This window comes from Trachemys scripta, chromosome 2, assembly GCF_013100865.1.
Source record: "Trachemys scripta elegans isolate TJP31775 chromosome 2, CAS_Tse_1.0, whole genome shotgun sequence".
Classification (NCBI taxonomy): Eukaryota; Metazoa; Chordata; order Testudines; family Emydidae; genus Trachemys; species Trachemys scripta.
In genome coordinates this window covers 173,148,171-173,163,798 of record NC_048299.1, presented here as the reverse complement: position 1 = coordinate 173,163,798, position 15,628 = coordinate 173,148,171, and the positions used below count along the sequence as shown (strand labels likewise).

Here is a 15,628-nt window from a genome sequence, read left to right as displayed (position 1 = left end):
TTTGCTGTTCTTCTGCACAATGTGTACAGCAAAGAGAGGGGAAGGACTTGGGAGCGCACGCAGAGGGTGTGCATGTCCGGAATGCCACAAAGCCCAGCTTTGCAGGGACTCTCTGCGTAGTCTCACAGCGGGCATTAAGGGCAGGGCCAGGCATTCTGCTGTTACTTTGATCAATTGGCTATTGCTCTCCAGATAGCAGGAGTCATAGGACCTGTGGAAGCAATTACAATCCCAGGGTCCAGCCCACTGCCATTCTGCAGACTGGGAAAAATGATCCATTCACTCTGTTCCTGTGCTGCTGTATCCGCCTCAAGAGCGCAGCATGGGTACTCAGAGTGTGCACTGGGGAGAGAATTTACCTCAAACTGAATAAGCCATGTGCATACTGGTGTAGAAAGCAGGAGGAGGTATGACAGAGCAGAGGGCTCACGCCTACTGCAATAGGCTCATCTATAGAGGAGCCACCCCAGACATGAGCATCGGCCTGCTAAACCAAGGGTTGTGAGTTCAATCCTCGAGGGGGCCATTTAGGGATCTGGGGCAAAAATCTGTCTGGGGATTAGTCCTGCTTTGAGCAGGGGGTTGGACTAGATGACCTCCTGAGGTCCCTTTCAACACTGATAGTCTATGATTCTACGTAAATGCTGGATTAGAACATACTGCAGGCTGTGGGGATTATCTGACAAGTAAATTTGTAGTTCTAAATAGTTTTTTAATGTTGTAACCAGCAACCAACTATGTTTCAAGAGGCCTTACATCCATTGTTCTGGAATTCCATCCTGGCAGGTCCACATTATCAGTAGTTATTTTTATGGGCTTACAACACTTCCTTCCCTGTTAAATGCTCACTTCTAACCATGGCTAGTTGCTCTATATTTGAATTATCACTGTTATTCTGCCAGCCGATAGTTTGAATCTTACTGTATATAGGCATAATTAGATTGTGTGTTCTTAGAACTAAAAACGGGACAAACTTTCATTCCCTGCACTGGGAGTAGGAACAACTGACAAGATGCTAAAAGGATTTTTAAAAGCTCTAATGTGATTGTTGAATTAAAGGACCAGACTCTGTTCAAAGTTACACCAAATGTAAAACTGAAGTAATCTCACTGACTCTGGATTTACACAGGTGTAACAGTTATGCCCCAAATGTTTTCCTCACAGATTTTTTAGAGAATTTCATAGATAACTGGCAGTTCATTCTTTTGATCTGAATGTGGCTGGGTTAATCCCAGAAAAGCTCAAGTTTGGTACTGAGAAGTAATGGATTAACGGACAATGAGACGAAGGAGCACTGTGATACTGGGAGCGTTGCTTTTCAAAGAAGATATAAAACCAATGTTCTGGCCTCTTCTGGTCATTAAAGATCTCCTGGCAATTAATCCCAAGGCCCCAGACAAATTCAGTCTCAGATGGTTATTTAAATTCCCCCCCACAATTTCAACCAGATGTGGTATTTTGCAATTCTTGCCCAGAATGGTTGTGTAACGCTGCTGTACACGGTTATCTTCCACCCCAGAGATATAGGGTAGGTGAAGATGAGTCTTGTGTAAAGTTGGTATATCAGAGCGTTAGGACTCTGGTGGATGAAAGGGGCTTTATAAATGAAGGATGGCTTATTATTAATGATAATTATTTAACAATTGGCAGAAGGATCATTGTAAAATAATTGGCCAGTGAGGAATGCTGAGTGGTGAAATTGTATTGAAACAATAACAAGACATGTTCTCTTCCTAGGGCTGACTGCTTTGTACTATGTAGAGATGGATCTTGATGATTACAGGGCAAATGCTGCTTTTTCCTGCTCAGATTATGAGCATGCAAGACAGAGAACGGGCAACAGAAAGGGCTGCTCAGGGGATTCCAACACCCTTCACATACTGTAGAGAAGTTCTCTCTGGCTGCTCCTTCCATAAAAGCAAGATGGATGGTTTTGGGGTGGATGGGGCAGGAACATGGGTCTGTGAACTACGAAGATGTCAAGCCCCCTACCAGTAAAAGACTCCAGAGGAGGCAGTCTCACTCCCAGCCTGCTCTGGTTTCTCTTCGATTCAGGTTCTTATATCCTCCTCATCTCCACAGTACCCAAGAACCTACCAGAACAGCTCTAAGCTATGTGATTAGAAATTGCCACATGTGATTCTCTTTCTCCCTTTTCACTCCCACAGTAAAACGGAGGGTTTCTTTCTTTTTCCAATTTTAATTGCATTTATTTTTCTTTACTTTATACCTGCTCTGCTATGAGTTTGACCTTGCCCTCAGTAACAAATAGTCTTGCACTTGAACAGAAAGTGGTGATGTGTGAGATGGATCCTAGATCCTGTTGGAGGGGAGGATTCTGTCTCCTAAGTCCTGCCTGATCTGCACAAGGTCCCTTGTACATACCCCTTTAGTCATTCTTCATGCAGGTGATGAGGATTTGGCCCAGAGTTTCTGACAAGAAGATGGTCTGATTTTTAAGTCACTGAACCGTCACACTATTTGAGGTATTTATCTGTTTTTTTTTTTCTCTGCTGACCAGGCCTGGGGAGATTTTGTAATTATATATTCTCAGGTATTCTTGTATTTGATTTAATAAACAAGATAAAACAAAACAAGGTAAAAGATCAGAAGCATTTCTGCAGGCTCCACATCAGCACTATACCTGAAATGAAACTCATTCCAAGACCACGTTTCCTTTCATATCCTTCTTGAACAGATCGACCAGACCATTAACTACTGTCACTCTCTATTAGTCATGCTTGGTGTATCTTAATTTGTCCTTCACTCGCCTCACAAAATCCTCAATAGAAAAACAGACACTGAAAGTGCAATGAAAACCTGAAAAATCTTCATTTGGAGCGCCAGAAGTCTGACTTTATTAATTCTCTCACACACAAACTAAGGATGTCTCTGGAGTAATTAGTAAAAGAATAGGGTTAATTTAGCTTTCTCGTGGTGAGGGTGATTCATTAAAGACACTGCTCATTTGCAGGGATTATGCAAGTCTACTATAATCTAAAAGGGTAGCATAAGGCATATAGAAATATATGTCCCTAGACCCTCCCAGTAAGAAAAAGTCAAACCTATTGGTCTGAGATGTTAATGTTTATAAGGGTATATATGGGTGAAGCTGTCAGCTCTACCAAGAGGCAACTACCAGCTACACTAGGGCCTTGTGACTAATTCTGAAATTGTACCCCCTCTCCCACAGGGACGTGTGTGTGTGTGTGTGTGTGTGTGTGTGTGTGTGTGTGTGAGAGAGAGAGAGAGAGAGAGAGAATCTTGTCTATGTGTGAGAGTGTATGTCATCATGTCTACCTGCAAGTGAGTATGTGTCTGAGTGGGAGAGAGCGAGCTGAGCAATCACCCTAATTAGGCAACCATCTGTCTTTAAAGACCATTCCAAAGTAGCCCCAGAAGTACAGAGTACAATTCTGCTTCACCTTTATTGGAGGGTCATCTCTGTTAAACAACTGACACATGCTGATCCCTTGAGTGGTTACTTAAGACAGATTTCACTCTATATAAAAATTTGATTTACATAATACACAGAAGCAGACATCAATCTCCATCCATCGTTTGTTTTTTCATCTAACTTAAAGAGCAGGGTAGTCTCTCTCTCCCCCCTCATGTTTCTGTACAATGCACAGTTAGCAGAAGATGTTTTCCTTTATGTTAGTTTCTTAATTGCGTCTTTATTTGTGAGCAATAACTCATGGGGTAAACTGAATTACAAGAATGGATGGGAAACAAATTCAGAGCTGGTGCAAGCAGCTGTAGCCCCAAATGAAGTAATGGTGCCTGCTTTTGCCCCTTTGGTTTGCAGTTTTAGGCAAAAAATAAATCAATTTAGAGTTGATTGTGGCAGGCGGGAAAAGTGAAGAAATCCCATATAAATTTCAGATAAAAGTGAACAAAAGTAAATAAAGCACAAATCAGTTGACCCTCTAGATATAACGTTATGTAGAAATAGGTGAGAAAAGCAATATATGCTCTTTCGTAAAGATTCTTTTATTTTATAATAGTCAAAATAAAACAAAATGATCTGGCAAAAAAATAGTAACACGTAGCATTGTATAAACAGGAAGCGATCATCCTCACCACACCACTCTGAGGCAGGGAAGTATTAATATCAGAGGGTTAGCTGAGGGGAAAAGGCTGCAACCTGCCCAAGTTATCTAGGGAGTTACTATCAGAACTGGTTTAAAACCCAGGAGTTCATAGCCTCCTAACCTGTGCTGCTCTCTCTGAAAGCAACGGGAATTGTGCACACACACATTTCAAAAGGTACAGATATGTATTTTAGGAATATTTAAATGTTTCATGGTCCTTGTGTGTGTGCGCCTGTAATATTTCTCTACAGCAGTGGTCTGATGGTAGTCCAGGGAGGGTTGACTGGTCACATACAGCTGACTGTTCCTCCTTGCTTCTAATAGCTTTTACAGATAATGGGCTCTTAATTGCAAAGAAGAGCCTTGATGCATGTAGAAGCAGCTGGAAACCAGGCAGGGGAGACTGCATACTCTGCCTCCATTGCAGTCTCTAACACATCAGGAAGGGAAACTGGAGCATCCTTCAGGGACTGGAGCAGGAACAGAGCAATTGGGGAACTGGAGTTGTCAATCACCACTAGCATCCACCAGTGGGAAGCCATGGAGAAGGGGACTGGGTAGCCAGTGATCATGAGCAAGGAACCAGAGGGCTGAGTAATTGGGAAAGAAGGGGACTGAGCTTGATACGTTTGTTGCGGGGGTGGTATGATGAGACTGCCTCTAAGGCACGTAGCTGAGTTGCGACTGCCAGCAGCAAATATCTCCAACGGCTGGTGATAGGACAGTGGATGGGGAGGGCTCCGAGTTACTACAGAGAATTCTTTCCCAGGTATCCAGCTGGTGGATCTTGCCCACATGCTCAGGGTCTAACTGAATGCTATATTTGGAGTCAGGTCAGATTGGCAGAGACCCTGGAGGTTTTTTGCCTTCCTCTGAAGCATGGAGCATGAGTCACTTGCTGGTTTAAACTAGTGTAAATGGTGGATTCTCTGTAACATGAAGTCTTTAAATCATGATTTGAGGACTTCAGTAACTCAGCCAAAGCCTATGGGTCTATTACAGGAGTGGGTGGGTGAGGTTCTGTGGCCTGCAATGTGCAGAAGGTCAGATTAAATGATCATAACGGTCCCTTCTGGCCTTAGAGTCTACAGACGCTCCCCGACTTACGCAAGCATTCCGTTCTGGAACGCCTTGCATAACTCAAATTTTGCGTAAGTCGAAAACGTATACCCAACCATTACGCAAAAACCAACCAACCAAACAAACAAAAAAACTATTTCTGGCTTATGGAACTTTTTCTGTAAGTGCGGATTTGCGCAAGTCGGGTTTGCGTAACTTGAGGGGTGTCTGTATGAGTCTAAGGGAAGCATGTACAGAGGAATGGAGGGAAAAAGTGGGGAGAACAGCACTCATGGAAGCTGGAGGAGATGTAACAAAGAGCAAAGGGAGAGAATCTGATTAATTTACCCCCCAAAAAAGAACAAAGGGCTTATCTTATGAAACATGATTCAAGATACAAAAGTACTTTCCTATCATTATTTTTCTATCCAAGTCACTGCTGTATTTGCTAAGGTGAGGTTGCATGTTGGTGATCAAGGTCATGATTAGGAGGCTGGGAGGAGTGGCAGTCTGTGTGACTGTAGATGAGATGGAGGTATCCATCTCTATTAAGATGTCATCCACCTATGAAATAGCTTGAGAGCCCCTGCCCTGCTGTATCAGTACAGCCATGACACACACACAATATCGATACACATGCAAACATCAACACAGCAGCTTTACCAAAGAAAGACATTGAGACTCTCAGTACAGGAGTGGACTGTTCCTTTAAGGGAAGTAGTGGTGCAGAGCATTCAGGAACACCTACTTACCAGTTAAGTGGTTGGCAATCCTGGCAATGGGTTTAGGAGGCAGGGCAGGGGGCTGTTTGAGGAGGGACAGCTGTTTCACTGGGGTGTCCTCATGGTCTCCAGGGAAAGCAGCAGATTTTTTGGGGGGAAGTAGCAGGACTGGTTTAGCTGAAGGATCTTGGGACAGGAGGACTCCAGACTCACTGGATCTGGGGCTCTCTTCAGACACTGGAGGACACAACCACATCATAGACGCAACAACGTTACAAGCAGAGTGGCAGCAGGTACAGTAATAGTAAGAGAAGAAAAACAGCACAGAGATGCAGATTAAAAACATAACTAATAGATTGTGCTCAAACATCGTAAAAACACAAAGAGAGAAAGAAAGAAAGAGAGACATACATACATCCCCTTACACACACACCTACACCACAGGCCAATTTCAGCACTGGGTCATTCTCCATTAAAAGCAATGGAGCATCTCTCACTGACACCAGAGTTGAATTTAGTCCCACACACCTTTAACACAATCAAGAGCCTTGAAATGTCAAACCCCAGATGGGTAGCAATACACAATCAATAAACAAGTAGCTAGTCGACAGGTTTATGTGTCCACACAATGGCATCCTGCCCATCTCTCTGGCAGGGTCCATTATATTTTCAAAAGACCACACAGTTGTGCAGGATCACGGATATGCAGTTATACCAATTACACATGCCTTTTCATTCTTCCTCTTTGGAGCAATGTGCAATAGTTGCCACACAGCTGGTGAAAGGCACATTTTGTGCCACATGCCTCAAAAATGCTTTCTGAAGTCTGCTGTAGAACTAAGCGGTACAGCTGAAAAGCAACACCAGAGTCAATCATCTTGGTTCTTAAGAATGTTATTTTCTTATGTAGCAGTTTCTTCTCTGAAGTTATGCCTTTCACAGTGGGGCTGAATTTCGCCCATTACTATTTGAATGGTATTGTGGTTTCCATCCAATTCCCTCTCTCTCTCAAAATAACAGACATGGAAATTGTTACGTTGTTGCTGTTGTACAGTATAATTGAACGGCTTTTTCTTCAACAGGTGCAAGGCCTAACTGATCCACATCTCCGCAGCCCAGGTATGAAGACTGTGACCACTTTCTAGTCAAACTGTGATTTGAGAGGCATTCCACTGAAGCCAAAGGCGTTACTTCTGATTCAATCAGATGCAGCTCAAGTGGACTGTTGTTTCTCACCAGAGACACCCCACTTAACTTTCTCAAGGACAACAAAAGCAGAAGTTGAACACTAAAGCCGGTGCTCTTCAACAGGAGGTTTTGGCTGGCCATCCTGAAGCTGTGAAAGGGGTCGCTACCAGTGGCCTCTTTAGAATGCTCAGGTTTTAGATTCCCAAAGTCAGAACTTCATTACATAAGGTTCTCTATTTGAGCTGGTGAATGGATGGGTCTAGGCATCTGCACCAGGGACAGGTGGATCAAGTCAGATAAAATAAGAAGTTAAATTAACTTTGGTTCAAGACTTAAACCGAACCTTTCTGATGTTAGTACAAATAATAATATGGTTGCTTCCCTCCAACCCCCCATATTTTCATGCCTGTGCCTCTCCAGGACCAGCAGCACATGTGCTGAAATACTACGAGAAAAAGAGTTCAGACAGTTTGCTTAAGTACCTAGATTTTTGGAGGTTGCGCCTCATCTAAACAGAAACTCCAAATCTTTTAAGAGATGCCCAAAGCTAATTCAAACATTGTCACTCCCTCATCCACAACTAGGTCTCACATTCCTTATGTCAAGATAGCTCTTTTGTCACTTGGTGACCCAATGGGTCTGAGTAGACTTTCCTGACCTATCAATTTACCCTAAAATCTGAAATCACAGCTCCTGTGCTGAGCTTTCCTTATTGAGCAGCTGCTCGTGAGGCACTAACCTTGTGAACTGGAAAGCAGAGGGTTACTTCTGAGCTATACAATGTCTAAACCTTGTCCATATGATAAATGGTCTGCCTTTTCTTTTATCTTAACTATGTTCTCATTCTGATCTAGATGTGAGAATCCCTCAGAACTCCTTATCACAGCCCCCCTGCATGTTAGAGCCTCGGCATTACCTACCAAGCTATTTGCTTTGTTACAACAGTGAAACATAAAACCCTCCGCTCTAAATCTGAGAGTACGCAAGACTTGCCAGGCTTCTGCTTTCATTACAAAATCTTCTTTCCAAATAGCAAAGAACACAGAATATCAATGAGAAAATGAAATTAAATCTATACAGTTTCCAGACTTGAAATATACAAAGATTTTACTTTGCATTCTTATTTATGCATGTTACTCACTAGTAGTATATTTACAGAAAGACGGTAACCCCAGTCTATAGTCCTGCATACAGACAGGACCAAGTTACAAAGTTGGACCTGAATCCAAACTTTCCCCAAGTTCTGAAGTGTTTGGATCTGAGGTTCTGGTTCTGGTTTATATCTACTCCTGTATGTCAAGAGAACTCCTGTGTGTTAAACATTAAGTATCAAAGACTAAAAACCATCAGAAGCCAATTTAAAAAAGCTTTAAAGAGCATAATGTTGAAAAAATTCTATATTTTGTATCTTAGAATGAAAATAGAAATGTTACCTGTCCCATCCATTATATCTGTGGTTGGGAGCACCTCATACGAACAGGGTTCCCCAGACGTGGAACCTGATTCCAGTTCTGCTAGGCCTGGTAGTGAAATCTGGCTGGAGCTCAGAGCCTGCCCATTCTCCAATGATCCTTCATTTGGTATGGAAAGCTCCCCATCTGACAGCATTTGGAAGAAAGCACAATGATAATAGATCAAGAATAAGTAAGATATTACAAGAATGTAAATAAAACAGTGTCTGTAAAGAGACTGCCCTAAAGCTGTAGTTTCCTGTGGGTTATTCATGGCTCAAGCACCTAAATGGTGACTATACTTCCAACAGACACAGCACACATTCCATTTATTTAATATTTATTTAGGCATGGCCTATATTTACAGCAGCCTTATTTACATTCCCCAGAAATCTTTCTTAGTTTCTCCAGTGGAACAAACTCCTCCTTCACAATGTCATGGTGTTTGTATCACAGCGTTACAAGCTGGGTATGTTGCAATGGCAATTTTCTGCAATGTCAGGTTGAAATGTCTTGTTGCAACAGAATAACATGCAATTTTGCAATTTAATGACATTTCACTCACTTCAAAAGTGGCTTCAAGATTTGGGAACATCCTGAAAAATGTTCTTGTTGGACATGGGATTATGGCAAGAAAATAATGATGATAATCAGAAATGAGGGCAAATGTGAATGATCCCCATTCCTTCTCTACCTTTATATGGTCCAAAAACCTATTTGTATTGCACCTCTGCCAAACCTGTGAAGCGGGGGAGGAGAATGTGCTTGAAGTGATGCTATGAAGCTTTTGTATTAATTTTGTTTCCCCTCCACTTGTTTTTATGACATAGGAGACATATAAATAACATCACAGATATATATCCCTATTTCACACACCACTAAAACCATTAAAGCTCCCAGCACGACCAAGAGTTTAAGTAAAGTGATAGACTAACTTTTATGGCCAGTTGGTATAAAGCTTTAATATTGGCATGTAGCAAATTCTAGCTGGAAAATCCACCTATAAAATCCTTAAAAATCTCTCCTTTATCTACACCAATTTCTGTAGCAGCAATAGATTTCTTTTTCCCATCAAACACTAGCAAGGACTAAAAACATCAGGACAGGAGAGAGAGAGAGTTACTATTATTCTCAATGGTGTCAACTCTTGTGATTTGATTGCAAGTCTCATGATATTTGGTGTTTTTCCTAACCTCTCAGCTGTTGGAGGCATGAGCATCTCAGCTTTTATTAAAACAAATAAAAACAGTAAGGTTCTACCCCTTGTGGTTGTGGAAAAATGAAAGCCTGAAAACCTGATGTGATGGGTTCCCCCTGGGTGCCACCTGGAACTGGGGTTCTACTGAGCTCTCTGACCCACCAGCCTGGGCTCCCTCTTACACTGTACTGCTAGGACGAGCTGTAGACCGATGTACACAGGCAGGGACACATCCAGCTGCAATTACATACAGGCACCAACGAGGCACTGCACAAACCAAAAATAGAGAGGCTACTGCCAAGATAACCCCCCAGCTCCCCAGCCTAAGACCCCAGAGCTGTACCGTCCTGCTCTGATTGAAACCCCGACCAGCATGAATTCATTACCCAGTTTGCCTCTCCCTTAATGTGGAGAGGAATATGCAACAAACTTGTGTTAACCAAGGTAAGATTTTTTCCCCAGACACTTCACCTAAAGGCACACTAGTTTAGATTAAAACATAAAGCAAGTTTATTAACTACAAAAAGATAGATTTTAAGTGATTATAAGTGATAAACAGATTAAAGCAGATTACCTTGTAAATTAACAAAACTGCAAACTAAGCCTAAAATACTAGAAAGATGGGATATGAATTAGCAGTTTCTCACCCTGACTGACACAAGCAGGCTTGCAGATTCTCAAGGCACAAGCTGCACTTGCTTTGCAGCTTGGGCTCCCCACCCTCATTCCAAGTCCTTTTTTTTTTTTCAGAACTTCTCTCAGGTGTTGAGTTGTGGGGAGATGAAGAACCACGGATGATGTCTCTCCCTGCCTTATACAGCTTTTCCACATGGTGGAACCCTTTTTTTAAAAAAATTGGTTCCCAGACCAGTTTGTGGAAAAATACAGGTACCCAAAATGGAGTCCAGAGTCATGTGGTCTGGTCACATGCCCTTGCAGAGTCATAGCAGCCATTACTTACAGGCTGTCTGGAGCATTCTCAGGAAGGCTCACCAGGCAGGAGATTAGGCCTTAGGAGAAGTTTTTGTTTTTCCCTAATGGCCTATTACATTGAATAGACCCTTCACAACCAGCTGTCTAGGTTGGAAGCATTTTGCCTAGTGGGTGTTACCCAGGTGTAAGCACATTTGAAATACAGATATCTACTCAAAATTCATAACTTCAGATCCAGAAAGGATACGTGGATACAAATAGGATAATCATATTCAGCAAATCATAACTTTTCCAATGACATCTTACATGACTCATCTTGTGCAAATTGCATCATCATGTCATAACCGTACCCCCATGATGCATATGGAGTGTAGTGTCACACATGACCCCAATGCACCCTAATGGTTCAGAAGCCAGAAGGCAAATAGAAAGAACCCAAACCTTGTTATTTATTTAAATCATGATTTTTGGGGCCTGACTTATGATTTTTGACCACTTGGGGTTGGCACTGTTACATTCCAATTCCCCAAACAGAGATGTACATCACCAAAGTGAGAGGAATCATCTGACAAGTACATTCCCAGCTCAGAAGGCCAAGATGTGCATATCAGTTTGGAAAGAGATGAAAAGCATAAAGTTCATTAATTCAGCCTCAGGACAATGGCAATTAATATGTCTGAATGTAGATTAGCAGCAAAGAATTCAAAATCATATTTGTGACCTTTAAGACTCCTTTATGAACTATGAAGATGACCTTCTGCTTATTTTGAACCTTGGAATTATTAGGAATATCAGGATCTCAACTTCCTTGTTTTTGGTGGAGGATTTTTGGAGGACATAGCATGAGAACGGGCATGGGACAGTGACATCACAATAAGCTGAAACCTGAATAGTAGTTTTCTCAGCATTTAGCTGAGTTAGAAAGGGGAGAGAATATTAATGAAACCTGTAGGTTTTAGTTAGTTGGTAACTCAGTGGTCTGATTTTGATCTCACTTGCCCTGATTTTACACTGCTGTAATTCTGTTGACAGCAGCAGAGTTACTTCTGTTGATCTGAAAACAGAGTCAGGGTTCTACTCTACCACTAGAGCTAAATTCAATTTTCTCAGCTCTTCCATGCACCTATTTCCAATTTGAAACACAGTATTTCAATATATATTCATTCATTTAATCTAGAGCTAAATTTAACCATATCTGGTAACAAAGTTTGTACTATGAAAATAGCAAAACTTGCTTGCTTGAGGAAAAATGATACACTGTAAAATAAATCTGGGCCCTAATCCTGAGGTGCTGAGTAGAGTTGGATAGTAAATATTTTCCCATCCTGGGACAGTTTTTGAGCCTTTGATATTTTTTCTTGTCCCAAATTGGGATGAAAAAATCAAAATCTCAATTTTTTTTCCAAACCGAGAATCTGAAAAATATTTGAATTGGGTCAGCCAAAATTTCTCATTTAGATTTCCATTTTAACCTTTATTTTTAGTACAAATAAGCTGAAATTTTGAAACAAAGACGTTTTCAACATTTTGTTCAATTGGGAGACTGTCGAAACCGACCCTTTCTAATTGGCATTTTCCATAGAAAAAAATGTTTCGTTGGATAATTCCCAACCAGCTCTACTAGAGCTAAGCACCCTCAGGTCCTACTGACTTCATGCTTTTAGCATGTCTCTGTAGGTGTTCAATGCCTACTAAGAGGCGGTATTAAAATTTACTATTTGAGGCATGTTTGAAAAAATATCAAGATGACAACACAAATACTTTTGCTTTTTAATTTTTTCCATAGCAGCAAAACACAAGAAGTCTTTTTGCTGGTGGTAAGATTTATTTATTTTGAACTCATCTTCATTTAAATTCTAAAACCCAATAATAGCCCTTTGGTGCTTGCATTGTGCTGCAGTCTTTTGACATTTAGGGAACATTGTTGAGCAGTATGCCCAAAATTTGATCTTGTTTAAGGCAGAGCAACATAAAAGGCTGCTAGTTAACAGCACAGGGAGAGATCAAAGGCTTGGATACAATGGTCATTTGTAGAGTCAAGAATATCCCAGCATGAATTAATCCTGGCTCACAGGCATGCTTGACAACCAGATATAAAAGTCAAATTATTTTTTTTAAAGTGTATTGAAAGTTGCTCTGGATAAATGAAATACGAATGAAAAGAATCTAACTTCAGCATAGTTAGAATCTAGTAATCCAATTACAAAGTATAAAATGATTTAGTCCTGAAGAAGTATGAGTTTAGAGTTAATTTCGGCATAAAGATAATACACATCCTTGTTTCTCTGTGCATTTGCAAAATCCTTTGCAGTATTTGCATGGAGCATGTTGTTACATACTGCAGAATTACTTTCCCCAACATCACATGAGCTTTTGAAATGCACATTGAATATAAATGAACTCTAGCTAAATGGGAATGAACAGAATAACTTACATTTATTCTACAACAGGAGCACATGAGGGCTACTGTTCTCTGCTAATTAGGAGGTATAGCACACCTACTAGTCATTTAAAACAAACAAACAAACAAACAAACAAACAGCTACGGCCATAGAGGCAACTATATAACATGGAAGATGCTACACTGACACTTTGATTCATCATAGCCTGTAAAAGTAACACCATGCGGCTGAAAATCTAAGTATGTAGAATAGATACTGGGAAGACATGGCCCCCTAAGCATAGTTTAATCCTCCTGAACTCCTCCACACTGCCCCTACCATCTCCACTTTTACGAAACTTTTGAAAACATACTTCTACTGAGCTACCTCTAGCAAAATCTTGTTGATTTTTATAGAAAAAACTCTTTTTGTTGTTTGCCTTCCTGGAACTCTGACTACCTGTCTGACTGTCTTTCTTTAGACTCTGAGTGCTGCAGGGACCTTCTATGTTGGAGTGCTATCACTAACAAATAATGAAATAATAAAAATAATAATTCTCTATACTGGATTATTTAGATCTATATCAGTTTTCTCCTTGAAAATTTTCCTCCTCTCAGGTAATCTGTGTCCAGGCAAGGACACTCATTGGAGTATGGCTGGTTCGGAGGGGTGCAATACTGTTTAGGAAGAAGCCAGACTTATTTTTTCAGTGATGTGCTCTAAAGATTTCAATGTCACATTAAAAACAAAACAAAATTAACTTCTTTCATTACTTCCCAGGGAATCACTCTTATTACTATTTTGGCAGACAGCAAAATCTATTATAAATAAATCTTGGCTACTGATTACAAATGAGTAATTAATAGAATTTCTAAGGTCAGAGCTCAATCCTTTTCTCAGACAGAAAAGTGCAATCTGCCACGTCTGTTGCAATATCATGTACTGTACTATACTCTGGAGAGCAAGAAATAAACTCTTAAATGTCTGAGATTGCTCTCTGGCCCATGATTGCTTTGTCTACTCATATTTATTAGGGATGAATAGGGCCCTTTGTTTTCAGTTTTTATTTTATTTAATTTTCCCAGGGAATTTATCAGTATTTATTACCACAAAAACAAAAACAGGTGAAAAATCAGTGCAAAAAAACCCCAAAACTAATAATAATTTTTCTGGGTAAATGTCAGGGTTTATTTTGGTGGAAAGACAGGGGGGAAAAGTATTCAGTAGATTAATGCTTTGAATTCTGTGCATCAATGTGGTTTGCTGAAGAACTAAAACAGAACTCAAAACACAATTCCACCTCTGAGTTTAAGAAAACAATATATCTCTAATCCCCAAATAAAACTTTTCATTTGAATAAAACCATTTTCTGTGGTAGACTTATAACTATTATCCTACAAATATTTACATTTAATAATTGGGCCACACCATCTGCAGCATATACACTCAATTTCATCCTTTTCTCCGGTTTGTTTATTTTAAAACTTCTGAATACTTCCTTGGGTTCTGAAATGTATTGTGAGCTCAACACTCTAGCTGGCAGTGGTATATTGCAGATGACCAAGCTGTCCAGCTGATCACAGTACTGTGATCCTCCTTGCTGCAGTACTGAGGCTCCCCCTTCCACCACACACAAACACAAAGCACAGCCACTTGTCCTAGTAGGAGGTGGCACAGCACCTTCTCTCCGCAAGTTTCAGCAGGTTCCACACACTCAAGGTCTGTAAATTCTCAAGGCACTTTGGGCTACAAACAGAAATTTGGATCAATGTCCCTCATATTGTTAAAACCAGCAGGAAGACACTGAGTCTATAGAAGGTGGAGATAGCCACCACTTCTCTGATGAAGCCATTGTAACCACATCTCTTAAGCAATTGTTAGCCTCAAGTTCAATACATTCCTTGTCACTAACAATCTCACCTAGATTAACCTTGTCTACACTGTCACTTTACAGCGCTGAAACTTTCTCGCTCAGGGGTGTGAAAAAACACTCCCCTGAGCGTTGCAAGTTTCAGCGCTGTAAAGTGGCAGTGTAGACAGTCCCACAGCGCTGGCTGGTAGCTACTCCCCTTGTGGGGGTGTGGTTTTTTTAACAGCGCTGGGAGAGCTCTCTCCCACAGCTGGTGCTGCGACCACACAGCCATGTTAAAGCACTGCTATGGCAGCACTTTAATGTTGGTAGTTGTCAAGGCTGTATCCCCACTTTGAACTTTAGGGTACAATGTGGGGGCCTGCATGAAGACTTCTAAGCTTAACTACCAGCTTAGCTCTGGTCCGCTGCCACCATCTCAAGCTAATTTCCTTCCCTGGGAAGCCTTGAGAGACCTTCACCAACTCCTGGTGAATACAGATCCAACCCCCTTGGATCTAAAAAACAAGGAAAAATCAATCAGGTTCTTAATAAGAAGGCTTTTAATTAAAGAAAAAGGTAAAAATCATCTCTGTAAAATCAGTATGGAAAATAACTTTACAGGGTAATCAAACTTAAAGAGCTCAGAGGACTCCCCTCTAGTCTAGGTTCAAAGTACAGCAAACAAAGATAAACACTCTAGTAAAAGGTACATTTACAAGTTGAGAAAACAAAGTAAAACTAAGACACCTT

General features: G+C 40.9%; 1 protein-coding gene across 1 annotated transcript in view; it reads right to left on the bottom strand.

Moving 5' to 3' along the window:
* PHACTR1 (phosphatase and actin regulator 1) overlaps positions 1-15,628 on the bottom strand; it is a gene marked incomplete in the record, with an annotated part of 425,183 nt that overhangs the window by 90,478 nt on the left and 319,077 nt on the right. The window contains 2 exon segments of the mRNA XM_034762321.1: positions 5,906-6,112; positions 8,497-8,661. Coding sequence (XP_034618212.1) covers positions 5,906-6,112; positions 8,497-8,661 — 372 coding nt within the window.